We start from the raw sequence: 24257 nt of genomic DNA on the forward strand, positions 1-24257 counted from the left end.
ACTGCCCTGTACCACTACTATAGCCAAACAGAGATATCTCACTATGAATTCAGGAACAAAAATCTTAAAAGATTAAGAAGCAAAGAAACTGAGAGCTCTTAGAGTTCAACATGGAATCTATAATTCAAAAGAGGCCATTCAGAAAAAGGAAGTTAAAAGTTGAAGAGCAATGGTTTACTTTTAGTAAGACTGTGTTTCTTTAGATTTCTGGTGAACTATCCAAAACCTCTTCAGTTTCTGTCTAAATTACAAAGTATGCTGCTTCTCTGAGTCCTCCTCAAGCAAAGTTTTCATCAATAAAAGCTGAACCTAGAAAAGCCTAGAAGCAGCCACCAGAATTACATATACTACCAAAAAGGTTTTCTAAAACTTGTTTAGTAATCTTTAAATAAGCATACTTAGAGTAAGTTCCTCAGTACTATTAAACTCTAAATGAAAATCTAGTCTTATATTTTTGGCATATTCAGAATGTTTGTAACATGTATAAGTATTTATTTGGCATAAGTATAACGTGGCCTTTATTTGTTCTTCTCTTTAAAAAAAAAGCTTTAACTTTTTGCTTTTTTAATTAAAAAAAAGTGTGTAAAATATTCATGTATAAGTGGACATTAATAAACAAAGAGCAGAACAGATTTGTGTTGGCAATCGGGAAAATCACATACATGGCAAAAAAAAATCAAAATGTGTAATCGAGAGGCTCTTACTACACTACTGTAGTTTCTAGACTTAATGTCAAGATTTTATTTCTGTGCATTATTCATCATCTTTTCCATAAAAATGAAGTGAAGTTTAAAATGAGGGGAAAACTTCACTATTCATACTATTAATATTCTAAACTAATCAGTGTTGGTTAGATTCTCTTAATTACAACTGAAATATGTTAGTATGCTTATTTTGCTAATCTCCTGGAAATCAGACTGATTCAGAGTATGTAATCTTTTCTAAATATTAGGCTGGATAGACAAGTTTAATGATAATAATTCACGGCCTGCCTTCCTTATATATGCTGAGTTATCTCTATAGAGTAGTTGTTGAGGAATCAGGAATGTCTGATTTTGAATTTCCTGGATAATTTTTTGTACCCATTTAACTCTTAAAAGTGATTTCTAAGTTAGTCAGAACTCTTGAATTGTTACCTTGAAATCAGTTAAAGACTGAAAACAGGCAGAGGTCATTTTTAATTTAACAAGTCCACTGCCATTCAAGAAAACTTAGAACATGTGGCCACTTAATTTAGCTAAAATATTGCTATTAACCTAGAATTTCATTTTTATCTTTAAAGAATGTTAGAGAACTAAAAAGAAATTAAATACAAATTTAAATCTAAACCGATCACATTTTTCGTCTCCAAATAGTTTATACTGTGTCCTACACTCCCACATTTCGTGCCGACATAATGAATTAAACTACTTCCAAATGATTGAGTGGTTTCTCATTTATCAAAAGCTGGCAGAACAATGCAACCAACATTAAATTTGAAGAGAAAAACCGTTACTTCTGGCAATAGGAATAAAATCATAGTGCTGCCCTTAAATATTTAATTCATTCTGAACAGCAAAAAAATATTACAGCCTCTTCAATTCCACCGCAAACCATAGCTCAGGGCCCAATCAATCTGACCCAGTTCCTATCCTGGGCACAACCTCAGCTTCCTCTATTACCTCTGCCCTTTCCTTTTATTAGAGTCTGGAGGAGGGGGTGAGATCTGTACAACGGGTGTTCTAGTGAATACCGCCTTTCCCCTTCTACCCACAGTGAGGGAAGAAGAAAAAAGAGAGAGAAAGGGGATCGGGTGGCCACGCAACGCTCCATTCCGTTCTCCTACCTCAAGAAAGACGGAGTCGACTGGCAAGACTCACCTAGTGGAAGTGCCCTTCCTCACATCGCACATCATGCATTTGAAAGCCTCAGCGCTGTTTCGAAAGGTGCAGACACTACAATCCCAGTATCCCTCATCTGTGGATGGCTTCGGCTGCCGCTTCGGCCTGCAACACGCAACCCGAGAAGAAAAAAGGCCCAGGGGTCAGCACCAGCGCCAAAGCAGCAGCAATAAGCCTCGCTCCCACTCCTTTCTGTTCTTCCTCCCCAAGCCAGCCCTGTAAGCACTTGAATTGACTTCCCTCCCCCCTCTCCACCCACCCTGAACCCCCAAAGCAGCCCTCCCAGATTCGCGGCTGCTCCGCTCGAGTGGAGGAGGGGAAAGTGGCGGGTAAAAGGGCGGAAAACAAGAAGGGTGGCTGGGGATCGCTGCTGCTGTTGCTGCAGCCGCTTTTGAGGCTGAGAAATGCTGCTACTGGAGCCGCCCCACCAGCCCGTCGCCATCGCGGTTCCATTGTAGAGCTACCACTTCCCTCTAGCCAGTCTCGATAGCTCAGGCCAACAGCGAGGCGGCCACCTGAATCCGGGCGGACAGTGAGGCCACCTGCTCACACCAGGCCGCAGGCCCCCAAAGCCGGACACTGTTACCTGGTGGGGCTCTTCTTGTCTCCCATAGCTTGGCTAAAAATACACCCCGGAACTCGCTGTCGTTCGCTCGGTGTTTGTCAATAAAAATGATAATCACCCCTAGCGGAAGCAGTCAGGGAAGGGGGGCGGGGAGAGGTATGAAATGAAGCTGGTAGGCTCAGCCTACGCTGATCCCTCCACCCCAGCCTCCAGCTGTCTGAGAAACTCCGGCTCCTGTCCACGTGACCCGACCCCGCCAACCCGAAGCTGGGCCGGAGACTTCAAACTCTGCTCGTCTCTGTGGGGTTTAGAATCTGGTGTCTTTCCCTTCTTGGTGGCTGGTGGTGTTCTTCACCTCCCTTCGTCTTCCTACTCCTTTGGACTACATAGAAGCGACTAGTGTCGCTTCACGATAGGTGACCTGAAGAAAACACGATCAGAAAGTCTTCCTCCTCCCTCACCCAGCTCTGCCACAGGAAAACCTCACACGTCAGCCCTACTCTGGGGGTTTAAGGTTTAAGTGTACTTTACTTGTTTGGTGGACATTGAAGCCCCATGCCGCGTATCCCCCTGGATGTGTGTGGGTCCCCGAAGAGTTGTCGAGGGCGGTAGATGCAGCCCAGTGAAAAGGTAGACGGCCTCTGAAATAGGCATCATAGTGCAGTAAAAAGAATTTTGAACTTTTAAGTTAGAAAACCTGCATTCTGGTTTTCTGCTGTGTGCATACATAACCTTGGGCAAATTTACAAAGTCTATGAGCCTTGATTTCCTAATTTGTGTAATGAGGTCCTGCCCATCCTTCTGCCCTCCACTCAGCATGCTCGGCAGCATCCAACATTTATTGAGCACTTACTATGTTCCAGGGATTGCGTTGAGTACTGGGGATACAAAGAATAGCAAAAAGTGTCGCTGCCCTCAAAGATCTGATGTTTTAATGGAGAGGACTATACACAAACAACTACATAAGATATATAGCTATAGCTATATATAAGATGTGTATATATATGTATATGTACACATACATATTCCTCCAATACTATCTGTATGTAATCTATAACTATACAAAAATACTAATCATCTTTTCATACATCACAATGCAATAAAAATTATATTTAGTGAAGGGCCTTTAAAGGCTTCAAGATTAAAAATTATTTAAATTAATTAATTAAGTAAATAACTTAATCATAAAGGAGTGGGCCTGCATTGTAGACACTTATTGGGCTGGGGAATTGGAGCTGGGAATTCGGCAGAGGGTACTAACCGCAGAATGGGAATCCCAGGCTCTGGGGTGGCTGGTGCCAGGACCTTCCCATTGGTGGTAGATCCTGGTGACAGGGCAAAGCCGAAACTGACCATGGGGCCTGATTCCCTCCCCCCACCCCCACCCCAGCTGCAACTTTAGGGCCCAGCACTGCTGGGGCTGAGGCCACTTACACCTGCTGGGGCAAGGTGGGCAAGATGTACTGCACCTGTATGATGCCCCCAGACTTGCCTAGAGGGGCAGGCTGCAGGGTTCATAGGGACCCAGGGCCATTGGGGCCACTGGGGAGGGGGGGTTGCTGCAGCTGTTGCCCCTTCTCCACCAGGTGGGCCCTGGGCAATGAATTACACAGGCTGGAGGGGCAGAACATATTTCAAGTTTACCTATGTTTTTCCAACATTTTTTTTTCAACACTTGTATTTGAGTATGTGATCTGGGATAAGAGGCGTTAATAGAGAGAGGGTCTCTTGACCTGGGGGAGTCACGAGGGATCTCTGGTTTAAACAATCTTGTCTCTTTTCATGATCAGAAATGTCAAGGAAAGGTTAACAAGAGGTGCAAACTCATAAAAATAAGATTTTTTTTTTCTTTCTTCACTCTGGGATTACTTCCAAAATAGCTGCCTTCCTTCATTGCCTAGAACAATGAAGCTATTAATCTTGTCATTTACTTTTAACTTTTATAAAATTTAATCCTTATTTTTCCTTAAAACAAATTCTATAGAGTAGTACCCCAAAACTTACTAAGATATTTCAGAAGGGAGTGAATTCCTGGAATTACCCCAAGGACCCAGGAGTTCTCCCCTGAAATCTTAAAATGATTGATCTTCAAACTCCTTAATCTGCTAAGATGTTTTTAGTAGTTCCACAAACTTTGATTATCTGACCTTATTTCTGTATTTCCAACATAGCCAAAATTGAAATGGGGGGGGGAGCATCTTATAGGTTTTTTTCTTTTTTCTTATACCCTAATCTCCCACAGGAAGCCTAAAGTGGGTGTTAGTCCTGCTTACTGGGATAATTGCTTCAATTATGAAAGTTCATTAATCTTTTCCCAGTGTTTTAAACTCTCTAGCTACAGCCCTTAGAAGTTTTTCTAGCTGGCCACATTTTAAATCTTTCAAGGTAACAGAATCTACATAGACATTTTATATGACACTGACATTTTACCTTTTACAAAGACAGACAAAATGACAAGATAGATAGAAACTGAACAAAGTGCACAATTACAGTTTATAGCTAGACATGGGACATGTGTTTATTAGTTTAACAGAATCACAGAGCTAACCACTCTCCTAGCCTTGAAGGATGGGGGGGGTGAAGTGGGAATAGAGCAAGTAAGAGCCTACTGGCCTGCAGAGGCTGGAGCCCAACAGAACAAGCAGGAACAGTTGGTTAGGGGAATAAAGGTGCAGAAAGGATATCCTTACCAGAGAGACCTGAGGTAAATTGGGTCACTGGAGGGCCCCAGAGTTTTCCTCACAAAGAATAGAGAACTTGACCAAGGCAGGAATTCAGAGATTGGAGCAGGAAGAAAGGCAGGGGACTCATCAGACAAGGAGGGGGTCAGACTCTGGAGAAATAAGTCTCTGGTGGCATCTAGTCAATTCCCACTGGTACCAGAGTCCAATGGCCCAGTTCCATGTCCAATCCCACTTCTGACACCAATTAATGTCAACCAGAGGAACTGGTCTCTAACCTCTGGGCAGACAGAACCAAACAGAGCAGGCAGAAGAGTCAGGATTCAAACAGAAGTTTAATTTCAAAATGAGGGAAGCAGCTTGCAAGCAAGTAGACATGTGCTGGAGTCCTGCTCCTAGTGTGTGTGTGAGAGAGGACCTGCTTTAGTGTTGGGAGATCTCAATACTTATACTAATGGCTGCACAGTGAGCTGTAGCCCTGACAATGAGAGTTAACAGCAACAGTGTGATGAGTTTGATTCATAGCAAGACTTCATGACCAGAAACAATTCTGGGATTTTGCTGTGGCTGAGATCATCCAGAGAGTGAGCACAAAGGATTGTTGTTATGCCAAGCTCAGGGCACAGCTTGCTTGCTGGGCCTTAGCTCTGGAAAACAGGGTATCTCCTAATATTTTGACAGAACAAATCATAGAAGTGGTGACTAATTTAACTAAAATTAATGCAAACAATAAAACACATAGCAAAACTTTTAGAGTACTACCAAAGCTGTACATAAGTTTATGTCTCAATATTATCACTAATAAATAAATGGGGGGAGCAGGAAATCTCAGAAGAGAGAAACTAGTATTAGGAAGGAACAGGAAAGACTTCTTGCAGAAGATGGGATTTGATCTTTAAGAAAGCCTGGAGGTAGAGGTGAGGAGAAAGAACATTCCAGAACTGGAGTATCAAGCCCAAGCAACCACAAAAAGGCCACTGTACTGGGATTATAGAATACATGGAAGAGTAAAGTGTAAGAAAACTGGAACTGTAAGAATGTAGGAAGGGAAAGGGTTATGAAAGGCTTTAAAAGCTAGAAGATTTTATATTTGATGCTGAAAGTAATAGCGAGCCATTGGAGTTTTTTGAGTAGGGGGTGACCTAGTCAGAGTCGCACTTTAAGAAAATCATTTTGTCAACTGAGTAGAGGAAGGACTGGAGTAGGGAAAAACCAGAGGCAGAGAGACCAGCCAGAATACTATTGCAGTAATTTAGGCATGCGATAATCAGGGCTTGCACCCAAATGGCACCTGTATGGGTGGAAGGAAAGAGTTCTATGTGAGAAATGTAAAAGTAGAAATGACAAGACTTGGCAGCCAATTAGATATTATAGAAATCATATTTCAAGAAATCATGAAAGAAAACTGCCCAGATATCAGAACCAGACAGCAAAGTAGAAATTGAAAAAATCTACTGTTCACCTCCTGAAATGCCAAAATGAAAACTTCCAGGAACATCATGACTAAAATCCCAAGCTCCCAGGTCAAAGTAAAAGTAATGCAAGCAGCTGGGGGAAAAAAGAAAGGAAAAGAATTCAAATGTGTAGGAGCCACATTCAAGATACTACATGTTTTACTAGCTACTAATATAAAGGAGCAGAGAGCTTGGAATATGATATTCCAGGAAGCAAAAGATATAGGTGTACAACCTAAAATAACTTACCAACACAACTGAGTATAATTGTCATAGGGGAAGAAATGGATTTTAAAAATAGCATTGCATTTTTTTCTAATTACAAGTAAAGACAATTTTAAACATGCAATTAAAAAAAATGTTGAGTTTTTTCCCTCCCTAAAACAATAAGCAATTTGATATGTGTAATGATGTACAATATATATCCATATTAGTCATGTTGTGAAAAAGGAAACAGACCAAAGATGGAGGGGAGGTGGGGGTGGGGGGAACCATGGAAAAAAAAATAAAGTGAAAATAATATGCTTCAAACTGCATTCAGACTCTATCAGTTCTTTCTCTGGATGTGTATAGCATTCTCAATCATGAGTGCTTTGGAATTGTCTTGGATCATTATTGCTGAGAAAAGCTAAATCATTCATAGTTGATGATCACACAATGTTGTTGTTACTGTGGTTACAATGTTCTGGTTCTGCTCACTTCACTCAGCATCAGGCCATACGAGTCCTTCCAGGTTTTTCTGAAGTCTGCTTGCTTTCATTTCTTAGAGCACAATAGTATTCCATTACATTCATATACCACAACTTGTTCAGCCATTCCCCAATTGATGAGCATCAATTTCCAATTGATTTCCAATTCTTTGCCATCACAAAAAGAGCTGCTATAAATATTTTTGTACATGTAGGTCTTTTTCTTTCTTTTTTAAATCTCTTCGAGATATGTTTGAGACCTATTGGTGGTATTGATGGATTAAAGTTCAATTTCCTTTGGACATGCTTTCAAATTGCTCTCCAGAATGATTGAATCAGTTCACAATTCCACCAACAATGCATTAGGGTCCCAACTTTCTGACTTCCTCTGCAGCATTTGTCATTTTCCATTTCTGTCATATTAACCAATCTGATAAACCCAAAGACCCCAGCTTCTGGGATAAGAACTCATTCTTTGACAAAAACTGCTGGGAAAACTGGAAAAGAGTATGGCAGAAACTAGGCATAGACCAAAATCTCACACCTCATACCAAAATAAAATCAAAATGGGTTCATGATTTAGATATAAAGGCTGATACTGTAAGCAAACTGGGAGAGCAAGGAATAGTTCACCTGTCAGATTTGTGGAGAACAAAAGAATTCATGACCAAACAGGAGATAGAGAGCATTATGAAATGCAAAATGGATAACTTTGATTACATTAAATTGAAAAGGTTTTGCACAAACAAAGCCAATGCAACCAAGATTAGAAGGAAAGTAGAAAATTGGGAAAGAATTTTTACAACCAATCTCTCTGATAAGGGCCTCATTTCTAAAATATATAGAGAATTAAGTCAAACTTATAAGAATACAAGTCATTCCCTAATTGATAAATGGTCAAAGGATATGAACAGGCAGTTCTCAGATGAAGAAATTAAAGCTATCTATACTCATATGAAAAAATGCTCTAAATCACTATTGATTAGAGAAATGCAAATCAAAACAGCTCTGAGGTACCACAGATTGGCCAACATGACAAAACAGGAAAATGATAAATGTTGGAGAAGATGTGGGAAAATTGGAACACTAATGCACTGTTGGTGGAGTTGTGAAATGATCCAACCATTCTGGAGAGCAATTTGGAACTATGTGCAAAAGGTTATAAAAATGTACATACCCTTTGATCCAGCAATAGCACTTCTAGGGCTGTATCCCAAAGAGATCATACAAATGGGAAAAGGACCCACATGTACAAAAATATTTATAGTAGCTCTTTTTATGGTGGCAAAGAATTGGAAATTGAGAGGATGCCCATCAATTGGGGAATGGTTGAACAAGTGGTGGAATATGAATGTAATGGAATACTATTGTGCTATAAGAAATGATGAGCAAGCAGACTTCAGAAAAACCTGGAAAGACTTGTATGGTCTGATGCTGAGTGAAATGAGCAGAATCATTGTACACAGTAACAATTACATTGTGTGATGACTAATATTGATAGACTTAACCCTTCTCAGCAATACAAGGATCTAAGACATCTCCAAAGGCCTCATGATGGAAAATGCTATCCATATCCAAAGAAGGAACTGTGGAGTTTGAATGCAAATCAAAGCATACTATTTGCTACATTTTTCTTTTGTTGTTTTTTGTTTCCTCTTTCTGGTGGTTCCTCCTATTGGTTCTAATTCTTACTTATAACATCACTAATGTGAAAATATGTTTAAAAGGAATGTATATGTATAGCCCATATCAGATTGCGCGCTGTCTTAGAGTGGGAGGTGGAGAGGCAGGGAGAGAAAAATTTAAAACTCAAAAAGTTATGAAAGTGATTGTTGATAATTCAAAATAAATTAATTTAAAAAATTAACCAATCTCATAGGTGTAAGGTGGTACCTCAGAGTTGTTTTAATTTGCATTTCTCTAATCAATAGTGACTTAGAACATTTTTTTCATATGACTATAGATAGCTTTCATTTCTTCATCTGAAAATTGCGTGTTCATATCCTTTGACCATTTATCAATTTGGGAATGACTTGTTTTCTCATAAATTTGACTCAGTTCTTCATATATTTGAGAAATTAGGCCTTTATCAAAGACACTTGCTGTAAAAATTATTTCCCAGCTTTTTACTTACTTTCTAATCTTATTTGCATTGGTTTTATTTGTGCAAAAACTTTCTAAATTAATGTAATCAAAATTATCCATTTTATATCTCATAATGCTTTCTGTCTCTAGACCCTCTAGTATTCAGTGTTCCTTTGACTGAATCCAAACTTCACAGAACAAATCCCTGTAATAAAGAAACTAGACTCTAGTTTCTGCCATCCTGTTTTCCAGTTTTCCCAGAAGTTTGTGTCAAATAGTGAGTTCTTATCTCAGAAGCTGAGGTCCTTGGTTTTTATCAAACACTAGATTACTATGGTCATTTACTGGTGTGTCTTGCATACCTAATCTATTCCGTTGATACACCACTCAGTTCCTTAACCAGTACAAAAATAGTTTGGATGATTACCATTTTATAATATAGTTTGAGATCTGGTACAGTTAGGCTACCTTCCTTTTGGTTTTTTTTTTATTAATTCTCTTGATATTCTTGACCAGAATTCCAGATGAATTTTGTTATGATTTTTTTTCTAATTCTATATACTTTTTTGGTAGTTTGATTGGGATGGCACTGAATAAGTAAATTAATTTAGATAGAATTATGATTTTTATTCTGTTGGCTTGGCCTCCCCATGAATACTTGATATTTTTCCAATTGTTTAGATCAGACTTTATTTGTGTGAAAAGTATTTTGTAATTGTGTACCTATAGTTTCTAAGTTTGTCTTAGCAGGTAGACTCCCAAGTATTTTATATTGTCTACAGTTATTTTAAAAGGAATTTCTCTTTCTACCTCTTGCTGCTAAACTATATTGGTAATATATAGAAATGCTGATGATGTATGAGGGTTTATTTTATAGCCTGCAACTTTCCAAAACTGTTAATATTTCAATTAGTTTTTTAGTTGATTCTCTAGGGTTCTCTAAGTATGCCATCATATCATCTGCAAAGAGTGATACTTTTGTTTCCTCATTGCCTGTTCTAATTCCTTTGATTTCTTTTTCTTCTCCTATTGCTATAACTTACGTTTCTAGTACAATATTGAATAATAATGATGATAATGGGAATCTTTGTTTCACCTCTGATCTTATTGGGAAGGCTTCTGGTTTATCCCCACTACAGATAATGCTTCCTGATGATTTTAGATAGATACTACTTATCATTTTAAGGAAAGTTTCATTTGTTACTATGTGCTCTGGTATTTTTAATAGGAATGGGTATTAAATTTTGTCAAAATTTTTTTCTGTATCTATTGAGATAATTATATGAGTTCTGTTGGTTTTGTTATTGATATGATCAGTTATGCTGACAATTTTCCTAATATTGATCCAGCCCTGCATTTCCTGGTATAAATCCCTCTGGTCAAAATGTATGATCCTGCTGATATATTGCTATAATCTCTTTGCTAGTATTTTATTTAAAATGTTTACATCAGTATTCATTAGGGAAGTCGGTCTATAGTTTTCTTTCTCTGTTTTGGCTCTTCCTGGTTTAGGTATCAGGACCATGTTTGTGTCATAAAAGGAATTTGGTAGGGCTCCTTCTTCACCTACTTTCCCAAATAGTTTTTATAGTATTAGAATTAATTGTTCTTTTCAATGTTTGGTAGGATTAACTTGTGAATACATCTGGCCCTGGGGATTTTTTTCTTAGGGAGTTCATTGATGGTTTGTTCAAATTCTTTTTCTAAAATGGGGTTAAGTATTCTATTTTCTCTTCTGTTAATCTGGGTAATTTGTATTTTTGTAACTATTCATCCATTTCACTTACATTGTCAGATTTATTAGCAAACAATTGGGCAAAGTTATTCCTAATTGTTGCTTTAATTTCTTTTTTATTTTTGGTGAATTCACCTTTTTCATTTTTGATATTAGTAATTTGGTTTTCTTCATTTCTAAAAATCAAATTAACCAATGGTCTATCTATTTTATTGGCTTTTTCATAAAACCAGCTCTTAGTTTTGTTTATTAGTTCAATGGTTTTCTTACTTTAAATTTTATTAATCTTTACTTTGATTTTCAGGATTTCCAATTTGGTGTTTAATTGGGGATTTTAATTTGTTCTTTTTCTAGCTTTTTTAGTTGCATGCCCAATGCAATGATCTGCTCTTTCTCTATTTTATTTATGTAAGCATTTAGAGATATAAATTTTACCCTAAGTGCTGCTTTGGCTGCATCCCATAAATTTTGATATGTTGTCTCATTGTTGTCATTCTCTGTGATGAAACCATTGATTATTTCTATGATTTGTTCTTTCACCCACTTATTCTTTAGGACTAGATTATTTTGTTTGCAATTAATTTTTAATCTATCATGGCCCTTTATTAAATGTAATTTTTATTGCATCATAATGTCAAAAGAATACATTTCCTATTTCTGCCTTTCTACATTTGAACATGTGGTTTTAATGCCCTAATACATGGTTGATTTTTTTTTTGTTTAAGCCATATACCACTGAAAAAAAAGGTGTATTCCTTTCTGTCACCATTCAGTTTTCTCTAGAGGCCTATCATATCTAACTTTTCAACAGTTCTACTCACCTCCTTAATGTCTGTATTGTTTATTTTGTGGTTAGATTTATCTATTTCTTATGTCCAAAGGACTATAAAACCATGCATACCTTTTACCAAGTAATATCACTACTAATTCTGTATCCCAAAGAGATTAAAAAAAAAAAAAAGGAAAAAAGACCTATGGAGACAAAAATATTTATAACAGCTCTTTTAGTGGTGGCCAAAAATTGGAAATTGAGGGGATATCTGATTGTGATGCAATACTCTTGTGCTATAAAAAAATGACAAACAGGATGCTCTCAGAAAAACCTGGAAAGATTTCCATGAACATTGTACATAGTAACAGTAATATTGTACGATGATCTACTGTGAATAACTTGGCTATTACTCAGCAATACAATGATCCAAGACAATTCTGAAGGACTTATGATGAAAGGTGCTGTCCATCTCCAAAGAGAGACCTGGGGCAGCCTGAATACAGATCAATTTACTTTCTTTATTTTTCTTGTTGTTTTTTCTTTTTTTTTTTTGTCGGTTTTCTTTCACGGCATGACTTACATGGAAATGTGTTTTGCATGACTACACATGTATAACCTATGTCAAATTGCTTGCCTTCTTGGTGGGGGGAAGGGAGAGAGCGAAAACATTTTAAACTCAAAATTCAAAAAAAGAATGTTAAAATTGTTTTTACATGTAATTGGGAAAGATAAAATAATTAAAAATTATTAATATAATAAAATTAATTAAATAAATACTTTAAAATTTTAAATTTTTTAAAAAAGATTTATCTAGTTCTGAGAGGGGAAAATTGAGGTTCCCAACTAGTATAGTTTTTACTGTCTATTTCCTCTTGTAACTCATTTAGCTTCTCCTTTAAAATCTGGATGCTATACCATTTAATGCATATATTTTTAGTATTGATATTACTTCATTGTCTATGGTACTTTTTTTTACCAAGATCTAGTTTCCTTCCTTGTCTCATACACACACACATATATGTTTTTTACTTTTGCTTTATCTGAGAACATGATTGCTACTCCTGCTTTTTTACTTCAGCTAAAGCATAATATATTCTGCTCCAGTGTTTTACCTTTACTCTTTGTGTGTCTTTACTCTTCAGATGTGTTTCCTGTAAACAACATATTATAGGAGTCTTGTTTTTAATTTGCTCTGCTATCCATTTCAGTTTTATAGATGAGTTCATCCCATTCACATTCACAGTTATGAATACTAACTCTATTTCCCTCCATCCTATTTTTCCTTTGTTTATATTTTTCTCTCTCCTTTCACCTTGTCCTCCTCACCAGCATTTTGCTTCTAATACCACCTCTCTCAAACTACCCTCCCTTCTATCAGACACCCCCCCTCCTTTTTCTTGTCCCTCTCCCCTCCTTCTTCTTTTTAGGGTAAGATAGATTTCTATATCCAACTAAATATATATGTTATTCCCTCTTTGAGTCAAATCTGATGAGTGTAAGTTCAAGTAATGCTTATCCTCTCCCTTGTTTCCCTCCAGTGTAATAGGTATTTTGCAGCTCTTCATGTGATATAGTTTACCCCATTCTGGCTCTCCTTTCTCTGTTCTCCCAATGCAATCCTCTTTCTCACCACTAATTTTTTTTATATTATCCCATCAAAATCAACTTATGTTTAACATGTTATGTTATCTATGTATGCTCCTTCTAACTGCCCTGACAGATACAGTTCTTAAGAGTTACAGGTCTCATCTTCCTGCATATGTAACAAATAATTTAACCTTATTGAATAATTATAATAACTCTTTCATGCTTACCTTTTTATGCTTCTCTTGAGTCTTGTATTTGAAAATCAAATTTTCTGTTTACCTCTGGTCTTTTCATCAAGAATGTTGGAAAGTCTCCTATTTCACTGAATGTCCATTGTTTTTCCCTGAAAGATTATGCTTAGTTTTGCAGGGTAGTTGATTCTTGTAATCCAAGCTCCTCATAGTTGTGCCACTGGCCTGTGGAACCAAAACTGCAGGGCCTCTGTTGCTGATCTGTGTTATGGCTAGGGACCTCCTGCTGACTTGCCTGGACACCAGCTGTACTAGGCTGCCCTCCCCTTTTACCCAAGTGAAACAGACCTTTCCTTCAGTCCTTGTAAGTTATCTTGGGCTGGAAAGTTGTTCCTTCACATCCTTTTATGGGTTCTGTCACTTCAGAATTCATTTTGAGGTGTGACTTAAAGTTGTTTCAAGGGAAATTGGGGACAGCTCAGGCAACTTCCTGCCTTTTCTCTACCATCTTGATTCCCAGTCAGAAATGGATTTTTAATGAAATAGATAACACACAAGCATTCATGATGAAAAGACTAGAAATGAGTAGAAAATTTAACAAATAGAAGAGTCAAAAGAAGCATAAAAAAGGTAAACATGAGTGAGCAATCAAACAAGGTTAAACTGTTTACACCCTATATAAGGAGATGATACATATAGCCCCTCAGAACTTTATTTAATTATCAGGAATCATAGAATAACTTTAATTAGACCAGTGGCCTAGGGTTCTGTTATGTTTTGATTATCTTAAAAGAAAAATAGAAAGGATGAGGAAAAGGAATACAATGGAAGAGATGGGGAAAAGGAGAAGAATTGGAGAAATGAGCTCACATAATTTGCACAAGTAGAAGTTTATACAATAGGAAGGGAAGTGGAAAAGCTACACTTAAATCTCGCTATCAACTGAATTCATCAGAGGAGAGAAGAATTTATTTTTTCACACACAAAATTAGTTACAGAAATACTTCTTACCCAACAGGGAAATAGGAAGGAAAGGGGTTAAGAAAAAGAAGAAGAGGAATTTAGGGGGAAGGTAAGTTAAGGGAGTATTTAGTCAGAAGAAAAACAAACTCTTAAAAGGGGGCCAGAAAAAAGAAAAGGAAAAATACAAGTGAACAGGATGGAGGAATGTACATAATTAATCATAACTGTGAATGTGATTATGATGAAGTCACCTATTAAATGGAAGAAGATAGATTAGATTAGAAATCAGAATCCAACAATATGTTGTGGAAGCAGAAAGATACACACAGAGTTAAAATAATAGATTGGAGCAGAATATGTTATGGTTCAGCTGAAGTAAAAAAGTCAGAAATAACAATTAGGCTCTCAGACAAAGTGACAACAAAAATAGACCTAATGAAAAGAGATAAATAGAGAAACTACAATTTGCTAAAAGATATCATAGAAAATGAATTTTCAGTACTAAACATATATGTAACAAATGGTAATTCATCTAAATTCTTAAAGGTAAAGTTAACTGAGATAAAGTGAGGAATAAACAGTAAAACTACAATAATGGAAGACCTTAATTTGCCCCTTCAAGGGCTAGATAAATCTAACAAAAAATAAACAAAAAAGAAAGGAAGGACTTGAATAGAATTTTAGAAAAGTTAGATATTATAGACCTCTAGAGAATATTAAATGGGAATAGAAAGGAATATATCCTCAGCTGTGCACAACATCTTCATAAAAATTGGCCATGTATTAGAGTACAAAAAACTGACAAACATTCAGAAAAGCAAAAAATACTAAACACATCTTTTATAGATGACAATGTAATAAAAATTATATTCAGCAAAGGGCCTTTGAAGTCCTATTAAAGGCATCAAAGTTTAAAAATTATTTGGAGACTAAATAACTTAATCATAAAGAATGGGTAGGTCAAAGAACAAATCATAGAAGTTATCACTAATTTCACTAAAATTAATGCAAACAATAAAATGACATACCAAAACTTTGGGGATGAAGTCAAAGCAATACATAGGGGAACCAGGTTCCCCTAAGTTTATGTCTCAACATAGTCATCAATAAATTAGAGAAAGAGCAAATAAATTGATCACACAACCACAATTAATCATTCAATCATCATTGATTAGGTGCCTACTATGTGCTAGGCACTTTGTTAAGCACTAGGGATACAAAGAATGGCAAAAACACATCCCCTACATTCAAGGAATTCATAAAATAATGGAAGAAGATATCACATAAAAAGAAGTAGAAAAGTATTGGGGGAGGGAAGGATGAGGGGGAATAAAAATGAAGCCCAGTGGATTGCAACTGGGTTGGAAATAAAAAGATGACCACCCTAGTCTCCCTCCTTAAATGGAGGATTTCAGAAGAATTCATCACCTTCCACACCCTCTCCCTTGGGAGAAAGGGAGAAGCCCCAGGGGCAAGGAGTACAGGGGAGAGATCTTGCGTGAAGATGAGATTCCAATGAATTCCCAGAGTATTACCAGCTGGGCAGTGACAAGATGACTTCCCTTGATGCCCTCTTTAAATTATGGACTTAAGAGGGGCTCTAAAAAAAATTTGAAAACTAACCAAATTTAAAACCCTAATTAAATAGAAATTCTGAAAATCAAAGGGGAAAATGGAAAGCTGAACTGGACGCCTGAGAGAAATCAGAGCATTACACCCAATTGACATTAATTGAGAGCGCGTTTATTTGAGCCGGCAGGCGACGGACCCCAGGCGTGCATCCTAGGGGCCGCGCCACCGAGGGTTTTATCTGAAATATTTATACTGTCAGGTTACATAACAGGGTCCGGTGGGGTGCTGGGAAGACAGATCAGGTTATTTACAGAACAGGATGTTGCACCCCACCCTACAGGATGTATGCTTGAGGATCTCACCCAGGATGTTGCAACAGCCATTAGGGGAAGCTGAGCCAGAGGGCCAGGGGCGTGGTGCCCCGGGTCCCTAACGGAGGGTCTATCACATTCCCCCCTTTTCAAGAGCAAGTTATACAGAGGACTCAACAGAGTCCAGGGGCGCTGACTCATCCGAACCCAGGGGTGTATAGGATTTGCGTAGGACAAACAGTTTCAGAGACTGTATACGCTGCTGGATGTAGCGGGAGAGACAATTCATGATGCAAGGGGCGACCAATAATCCTAGGAGGAGAAGAACCAAGGGGCCCATTACAGCAGAGAGTAGAGTGGTGAGCCAGGGGGACCAGTTATACAAGTTCTGGTACCAGGAGGAGCTGCGGGCTCGGGCTCGGTCCCTATCATCTAACCGCTGTCTTAATGCCTGCAGGGATTCCCGGATGACACCTGAACGATTGGTATAGAAACAACAGGTCTCTCCCAGGGCCATACACAACCCCCCCTGTTTCAGGAATAACAGGTCAAGGGCACGGCGGTTCTGAAGCACCACCTCCGCTAGGGAATCCAGGGAAGTCTCCAGGTGGGAGACTAGTCCCTCCAGAGCTCGTAGGTCCTTATCCACCTGGGTACTGAGGGCCGCATAATCTGCCTTCCCCTGCACTAGGGCGGTTGTTCCCACGGCTGCAGACCCGGCCACCCCGAGCCCCACCAGCAAGGGCACTAAGATAGGGGCTGCCCTTCTGGAGCGGGGTAGGCCAAAGTGTTCGGTGGCCCCCTCCTCGGAATACACATACACCTGTGGGAACACCCTAACTATCACACAGATCTCAGTGGGGCTGAGGAAATGGAGATCCTGTATACAGGTGGTGAGGCCCAGAGTGCAGGCGAACCAGGTCTCGGGTGGGGTGGTTATCAGGAAGCTGGACCTATTGGACGAGGGTGTGACTAAGATAACAGAAGTGCAGGTTGAATTAAATGGGGAAGCTCTCAACGGGTAGTCAGGTCCAAGCAAGCACGTCCCTGTGCCCTGGACGTCATCCAACGTCAATTTAGGCCCATTTGGGTTACAGCGGGCGGGGATTGCTGTGGGGGAGAGGTTCTGCATGGACAAGTTCCCCAGAAATGAACTGTTTAACTCCAAAGTGACCCCCACAAAGTATGGGGGAGCCGGGTTTAGGCACAGCCAGCAGGCGGTAGTGACATTGGGGTCGGAGGAATTCAAGAATGCATGGACCGCAGTAAGGATGTCAAGCATGGAGGCCCCAGGGGCACCGGGTGTTTCCAGAGTCGCCAACCCTGGTGTAGCCGAGGGCTCAGCAGATGGAATCAGGTCTATCTTGGCCCGTGGGTTGAGGACAGGGTTGGGGCCTGTGGGAAGAGGCTGAACAGGTAGGGCGACCTTTTGTATTGTGAAAAGAACACCGTTGTCCCATCCAGTCATATACAACCTCAACCCCCATGAATGCCCAAGATTCCATGAGTCATCTGTGTACTGTTTGACCGTTAAGATCATGGGGTTGCATTTTCCAGGCCAGCAGGAATATGGGAGAGGTGACTGTCTTTCCAAAGTGATGAGCGGGTCTTTTCCACCCCCAGGAATCCAGTCTGCCACTGTCTCACACCCCAACTCTGTGCAGTGGAAACTGCTGCCTCCACGGCAAGAGGGGCTTCCGGTAGCAGGACAGGCATAAAACTGGATGTCCCTGATATTATATTCACCTTGTCCTGCTCCATGTTGGGTGGCTGGTATGGGAATGGTAGGGCAGTGCCCGCCCCCTCCCGTCACAGGGTCCTGCAGGTGCCTATCTCTATTCCATCCCGATGCTAAGAGGGCACAGAGGTCAAACCTGAAGGTAGGTGGGCCATAGCAAGTTAAGGTCTGTATGATGATGCCATCATTGGTGCGGGATAGAATCCACCTATGTGGTGTGGGGCGGTAGGGGTTACAGACTGCGGGATATTCCTTATAAGCAAACATGAGAAGCGAAAGAATCAAGTTTTGGAGAGCCGGAGCCTTAGATCTGACACCGCCTCTGCTTTCCATTTCGCGGGCTCAGGCGCCGGAGTCTTCTTGACGTGTGACCGATGTATCCAAGCCTTTCGACCCGCGACTTTCACGGCCGATGGGTTGCAGAGGATCACTTGGTAGGGCCCAGTCCACCGCGGTTCCAGAACCAATCCGGCAGGCAGTTTGCGGGTGAGGACCCAGTCTCCAGGTGTCAAGGCCCCCGAGGTAGCAGCAGGATCCGAACTTCTCCCCGCAGCCTTTAGGACCGATCGCACTGCGTCTTGGACCTCCCGGAGTGCCTGAAAGGACTTAAGAAGAGTGGGGTTAGTAAAATCCGGGGCTGGGGTTGCCCCCCTTACCTTCGGTAGGACAGGTGGGGGCACCCCATAAAGAATCTCATACGGGGAGAGAGAGAGAGTGGAAGAGTTAGGAGTACACCTAGCCCGAAGGAGAGCGAAAGGGAGGAGGCTAACCCAGTTATCGCCAGTTTCCAGTTTGAGCTTAGCAATGTGCTCCTTCAAAGTCCTATTCATCCTCTCTACTTGCCCTGAACTCTGAGGCCGGTACGCACAATGTAGCTTCCACTTCAGTCCCAGCATCTTGGATAAACTCTGAATTGTTGCAGATACGAATGACGGCCCATTGTCGGACCCTATCGAAGCTGGCAAGCCGAATCTGGGAATGATTTCAAAGAACAGTTTTTTTGCAACTACCGTGGCGGTTTCGGCTTTTACTGGGAACGCTTCTGGCCACCCGGAGAACGTGTCTATGAATACAAGGAGGAATCGGTACCCCCCCTGTCCAGGTCCCATATCGGTGAAATCAACTTCCCAGTGATCCCCAGGGAAGGTCCCCTGCGGTCTATCAGCCGGCACTCTCGTCGCCGGCTGGGGGTTGATCTTTGCACATGTGCTGCATCTCCTGGCCGCCTCCTCAGCTGCCTGTTTCATCCCTGGGCTGTAGAAATGCCTACTCACCAGGTCGTAGAGCCTGGTTCCGCCTAAATGGGTGAGGTCATGGAGGGTCATCAATAGAGGGGGCAGGAGGGCTTTGGGCAGGATTAACAGACCGTTCGGGTGTCTTCTCCATCCCCCCTTTTCAGGCACGCCATCCGGATCGCCGGACTGGTAAGAAGGTCGTGCGGGCAATAAGTTTTCCATCTGGACAGCGAAGGCGGGGAGAGGCGCCCTCCTTGCGGCCGCACGGGCGGCTCTATCTGCGGCTGCATTACCCTGCGACTGGGGGTCCGTCCCACGGGTGTGAGCTGGGACATGGATGACTGCCACCTCTTTGGGAAGCCAGACAGCATCCAGGAGATCCTGAATCTGCCTCTTATTCCTGATCTCCTTTCCTGCTGAGGTCAGCAGGCCGCGCTGCTGGTACACGAATCCGTGAACATGGACAGTCGCGAATGCATACCTGTTGTCAGTGTAGATATTGACTCTCTTGCCCTTCGCGAGCCGGAGTGCCTGCGTCAAGGAAACCAGCTCTGCCCGCTAGGCAGAAGAACCAGGCGGCAGGGCTGTGTCCCAGAGGGTCTCGGTCGGGGTCACCACTGCGGCCCTGGCCCTCCGAATCCCATCCTCCACGAAGCTGCTGCCATCTGTGAAGAGGATCATGTCAGGACTGGTCATAGGTACATTGGTAAGGCCGGGCCGGGAGGTGTGGATGGCGGTCAAGAACGTCCAGGCAATCATGCGGAGGTGATGCCGGCGGGGAGTTGGGAAGCAGCGTAGCGGGGTTCAAGGTCACGGGCGCAGAGAAGGTTATGCGGGTTGGATCTAACAGGAGGGACTGGTAGTGAGTCAGACGAGAATTAGAGATCCACCGAGTGGGAGGGGTGTGCAGCAACTGCTCCAGGTGGTGAGATGCAGAAATCTCAAGGGGCTGGCCGAAGGTCAGCTTTGTTGCCTCCCTGACCAGGGTCGCGACAGCCGCGACAGTTCGAAGACATGTAGGCCACCCAGCAGCGACCGACTCAAGCTGCTTGGAAAGATAGGCCACTGGGCGATTCCAGGGCCCCAAAGGCTGGGTTAGCACTCCCTTGGCCACTGCCTGAGATTCTGAGACATAGAGGAGGAACGGCTTAGTCAGGTCCGGCAGGGCAAGAGCAGGGGTACTAGCTAACGCTCCTCGCAGTTTGTTAAAAGCCTCCTCCTGCCTTGGTCCCCACAGGAACTTGGGCACCTGACAGTGCCTCATACAGTGGTTTAGCGATTTCCGCAAATCCTAAGATCCACAGTCGGCAGTACCCGGCCATTCCCAAAAATTCACGGAGCCCGCGGTGGGTTGCTGGGGCCGGCATGCCCAGGATAGCTGACACACGTTCCCGCGAGAGCAGCCTTTGTCCGGACTGCAGGGTGAATCCTAGATAGATAACAGATTGTAAGCACAGCTGAGCTTTCTTACCCGAAACCCGATAGCCCGACTTGTCCAATAGCTGCAGGAGGTGCAGCGTAGCATCTCGGCAGGTCGTCTCGGATGAAGCGGCCAACAGCAGGTCATCCACATACTGGAGGAGTGTGACCTCGGGGTAGGATACGCGAAACCTGGCTAGGTCTGAGGCCAGGGCTGAGCCAAAAAGTGTAGGAGAGTTCTTGTACCCTTGAGGCAATCGAGTCCAGGTTAGTTGGGAGGACGTTCCGGTTGAGGGGTCGGTCCATGTGAAAGCGAATATAGGCTGGCTGATAGGGGCCAGCGGGATGGAAAAGAAAGCATCCTTCAAGTCCAAGACAGTGTACCATGTGTGGGTTGGAGTCAAAGAGGACAACAAGGTATACGGATTAGGCACAGTGGGATGGACCGTCTCCACCCTGGCATTCACCTCCCGCAAGTCCTGGACTGGGCGAAAATCTCCGGATCCGGGCTTACGGACCGGCAACAGGGGAGTGTTCCAAGGACTTTGACATGGCCGTAGTATGCCAGCCTGAAGAAGTCGGTCGATATGGGGTTTAATTCCCAGAAGAGCAGGCCGGGATACCTGATACTGTTGGACCCGCACAGGAGTAGCATTGGACAGGAGTTGGACCACCACAGGGGCCTGGTGGGCAGCTAGCCCAAAAGGGTTTAACTCAGCCCACACTCCTGGCACTAAACTCCTGTACTGACTCAGCAGTGGGGACGGGGCATCAACCGACGGTCGCCCGGGAGAAAGGAGGCGGGACTCCTCGGAGAGGGGACAGGTCAAGACGAGCTGGGGCACGCTGACCCCCAGGGTGGGAGTAGGTCCCTTAAAAGAAATTACAGCTTGGAGTTTATGCAAGAGGTCTCGACCCAGGAGGGGGTAGGGACAGTTGGGCATGACCAGAAAAGAGTGAGACACCGAGCCTTCCCCTAGCCGGACCTCACAGGCGGTGGTGAAAGGCACTGCTTGGATATGGCCTGTAGCCCCCTGGACCTGTATTTTAGAGGAGGACAGGGGACCTAGTGGAGAGTTCAGAACTGATGCAGCCGCCCCTGAGTCTACGAGGAAAGAGATTGGCCGACCCCCAACAGTGAGTGTCACCCTTGGCTCCAGGGGGTCCAGGGTCATAGTAGACTTGGAGCCAGGGCACCCCTAATCATCCATGTCCAAGGTTAGGACCGGCTCCGGTCTAGTCTTTTGCTGCCGATTTGGGCATTCAGACTTCCAGTGGCCAGTAGCTTTGCAATATGCACATTGGTCTCGGCTTAAGGGGGGCCTGCCTGTATTTCTCCCACAAGGCCGGGGACCAGGCCTTCCCCCTTTCCCGCCTTGTCTGTCCCCCGGAATTTGTGCCAGAGCTGCCACTACCGCCCATGTCATGGAGCGTGCCTGTTTTTCTTGCAGTTCCTCCCGGGAGTCATAAACCAGTTTGGCTACTTCCATGAGTTCAGTAAGAGTCTTACCCTCGAATCCATCCAATTTTTGCAGTTTTCACCGGATGTCAGGAGCCGAATTAGACACAAAGTCTATCACCACTGCTCTCCGGTTGTTAGGATCCTCTGGGTCAATGGGGGTATAAGTGCGGTAGGCCTCATACAATCTTTCCAAATAAGCAGCTGGAGATTCACTTTTCCCTTGCCTGATCTCACTAACCTTAGACATATTGGTGGGTTTCCGCGCTGCTGCCCTCAACCCCCCTAACAGTAACTGGCGATACTTGTCCAAAGCCTCTCGCCCTCGATCAGAATTTGGGTCCCAGTCAGGGCGATTTTCGGGAAAAACATGATTCCGGCGGCCCGGATCAGTTGAGGGACGGCCGTCGGGGTCCATAACCCTTTTCCTGGCTTCCAATATGATCTTATCACACTCCTCAGTGGTGAAAAGAACCCGCAGGAGCTGCTGACAGTCATCCCAAGTAGGCTGATATGTATAGAAGACTGTCTCCAAAAGGGAAATCAGGCTTTGGGGCTTGTCCGAAAAGGACGGATTCTGTTGTTTCCAATTGTATAAATCACTGGTTGAAAAGGGGACATAGACCATGAAGGGTCTCCCCGACTCCCCGGGGGCCATGGGGACCTGTCGCAGGGGAAAGGCAGATACAGTGGAGTCGGGGGAAAACCCGGACCCGGAGGAGCCGTAAGGCGTCCCTGCTCGAGTATGAGGAGGACTTGTCAGAGGCGAGGCCGAAGGGTGGCTTGACCCCCGAACAGGATATGGTGGGGGTCGAGGCTCAGCCGGGTCCAGGGGGTCTGAATCGGAAGGGGGTAAGACCTTGGCTCCTACTTGCGTAGTCCCGGGAACCTTTTGGCCAGATGTTGGCCCCGAGTGCACCCCGACTTTGGACAAAGCTTGAACCCGGAGTGGCTTTGATGGGGGTTTAAAATCTATCCATGCAGTTATATGTGGGATCTGATCGGGATGGCCAGGGGTCCCATAAGCAATCTTCCTGACCCTCCCAGTAATGGGCACGTCAAATGTCCCTTCCGGGGGCCACCCAACCCCAAATGTAGGCCATTCTTGTTGACAAAAAGTAGACAAATTTTCTTTGGTAACCTGAAACCCATATCCCTTGGCAATACGCTGAAACTGTTTGAAATTCTGTAGGACAATTGAGAGAGGGGTCCCCGGTGTGGGGCTTGACGGCCCCTGACCCATCACGGACGGGAAGAGGCGAACAATTAGGACAATCACAGACGGATAAAACATATAAGACAGACATAAACAGTTAAGACAACACTCCAGACATTAACATGCAGCGCCAGACTACAGATAATCAGGACTCTCACACGGCGTCCCGTGGAGGTCAGTAAGGGCATTACAGCTGCGTCCAGCCAGGCCACTTACTTCCGTTGAGTACTCACCGATCAGACTGAGACCAGAGCGCTCGGTGCCCAATTAAGAAATTTAGAGGAAGAATACAGGCGGGCTGGTTAGCGCGGGATAAGTCAGTGTTCGGGGCCGGGGCACATCTTCCCGGTGGCCATCCCCTGAACACGTCCCTCCCCTGCCTTCCAGCAACGCCGAAGCAGCTGGCCCAAAGGGCGATCTCGGTGGGACCTCCAAATGAACTGGACGCCCGAGAGAAATCAGAGCATTACACCCAATTGACATTAATTGAGAGCGCGTTTATTTGAGCCGGCCGGCGACGGACCCCAGGCGTGCATCCTAGGGGCCGCGCCACCGAGGGTTTTATCTGAAATATTTATACTGTCAGGTTACATAACAGGGTCCGGTGGGGTGCCGGGAAGACAGATCAGGTTATTTACAGAACAGGATGTTGCACCCCACCCTACAGGATGTATGCTTGAGGATCTCACCCAGGATGTTGCAACA

The 24257-nt window shown here is 43.1% G+C and overlaps 1 protein-coding gene across 4 annotated transcripts in view; it reads right to left on the reverse strand.

Moving 5' to 3' along the window:
* The window catches only part of YAF2 (YY1 associated factor 2), a 79446-nt gene extending 76818 nt beyond the window's left edge, over nt 1-2628 (reverse strand). Inside the window, exons 1-2 of one of the 4 annotated variants that reach the window (XM_027861044.1) lie at nt 2467-2628; nt 1860-1985 (exon numbers count right to left, since the gene is read on the reverse strand). In XM_027861044.1, the coding sequence (XP_027716845.1) occupies nt 1860-1985; nt 2467-2492 (152 nt within the window). In that variant the 5' untranslated portion in view covers nt 2493-2628. The remainder of the gene's footprint in view (nt 1-1859; nt 1986-2466) is intronic. The other 3 variants (XM_027861043.1, XM_027861048.1, XM_027861049.1) reach the window with 3 other exon arrangements.
* Between the last annotated feature and the right edge of the window lie 21629 nt (nt 2629-24257).

Source organism: Vombatus ursinus, unplaced genomic scaffold, assembly GCF_900497805.2.
Source record: "Vombatus ursinus unplaced genomic scaffold, bare-nosed wombat genome assembly UNPS02014403.1, whole genome shotgun sequence".
In the NCBI taxonomy this organism is placed as follows: domain Eukaryota; kingdom Metazoa; phylum Chordata; class Mammalia; order Diprotodontia; family Vombatidae; genus Vombatus; species Vombatus ursinus.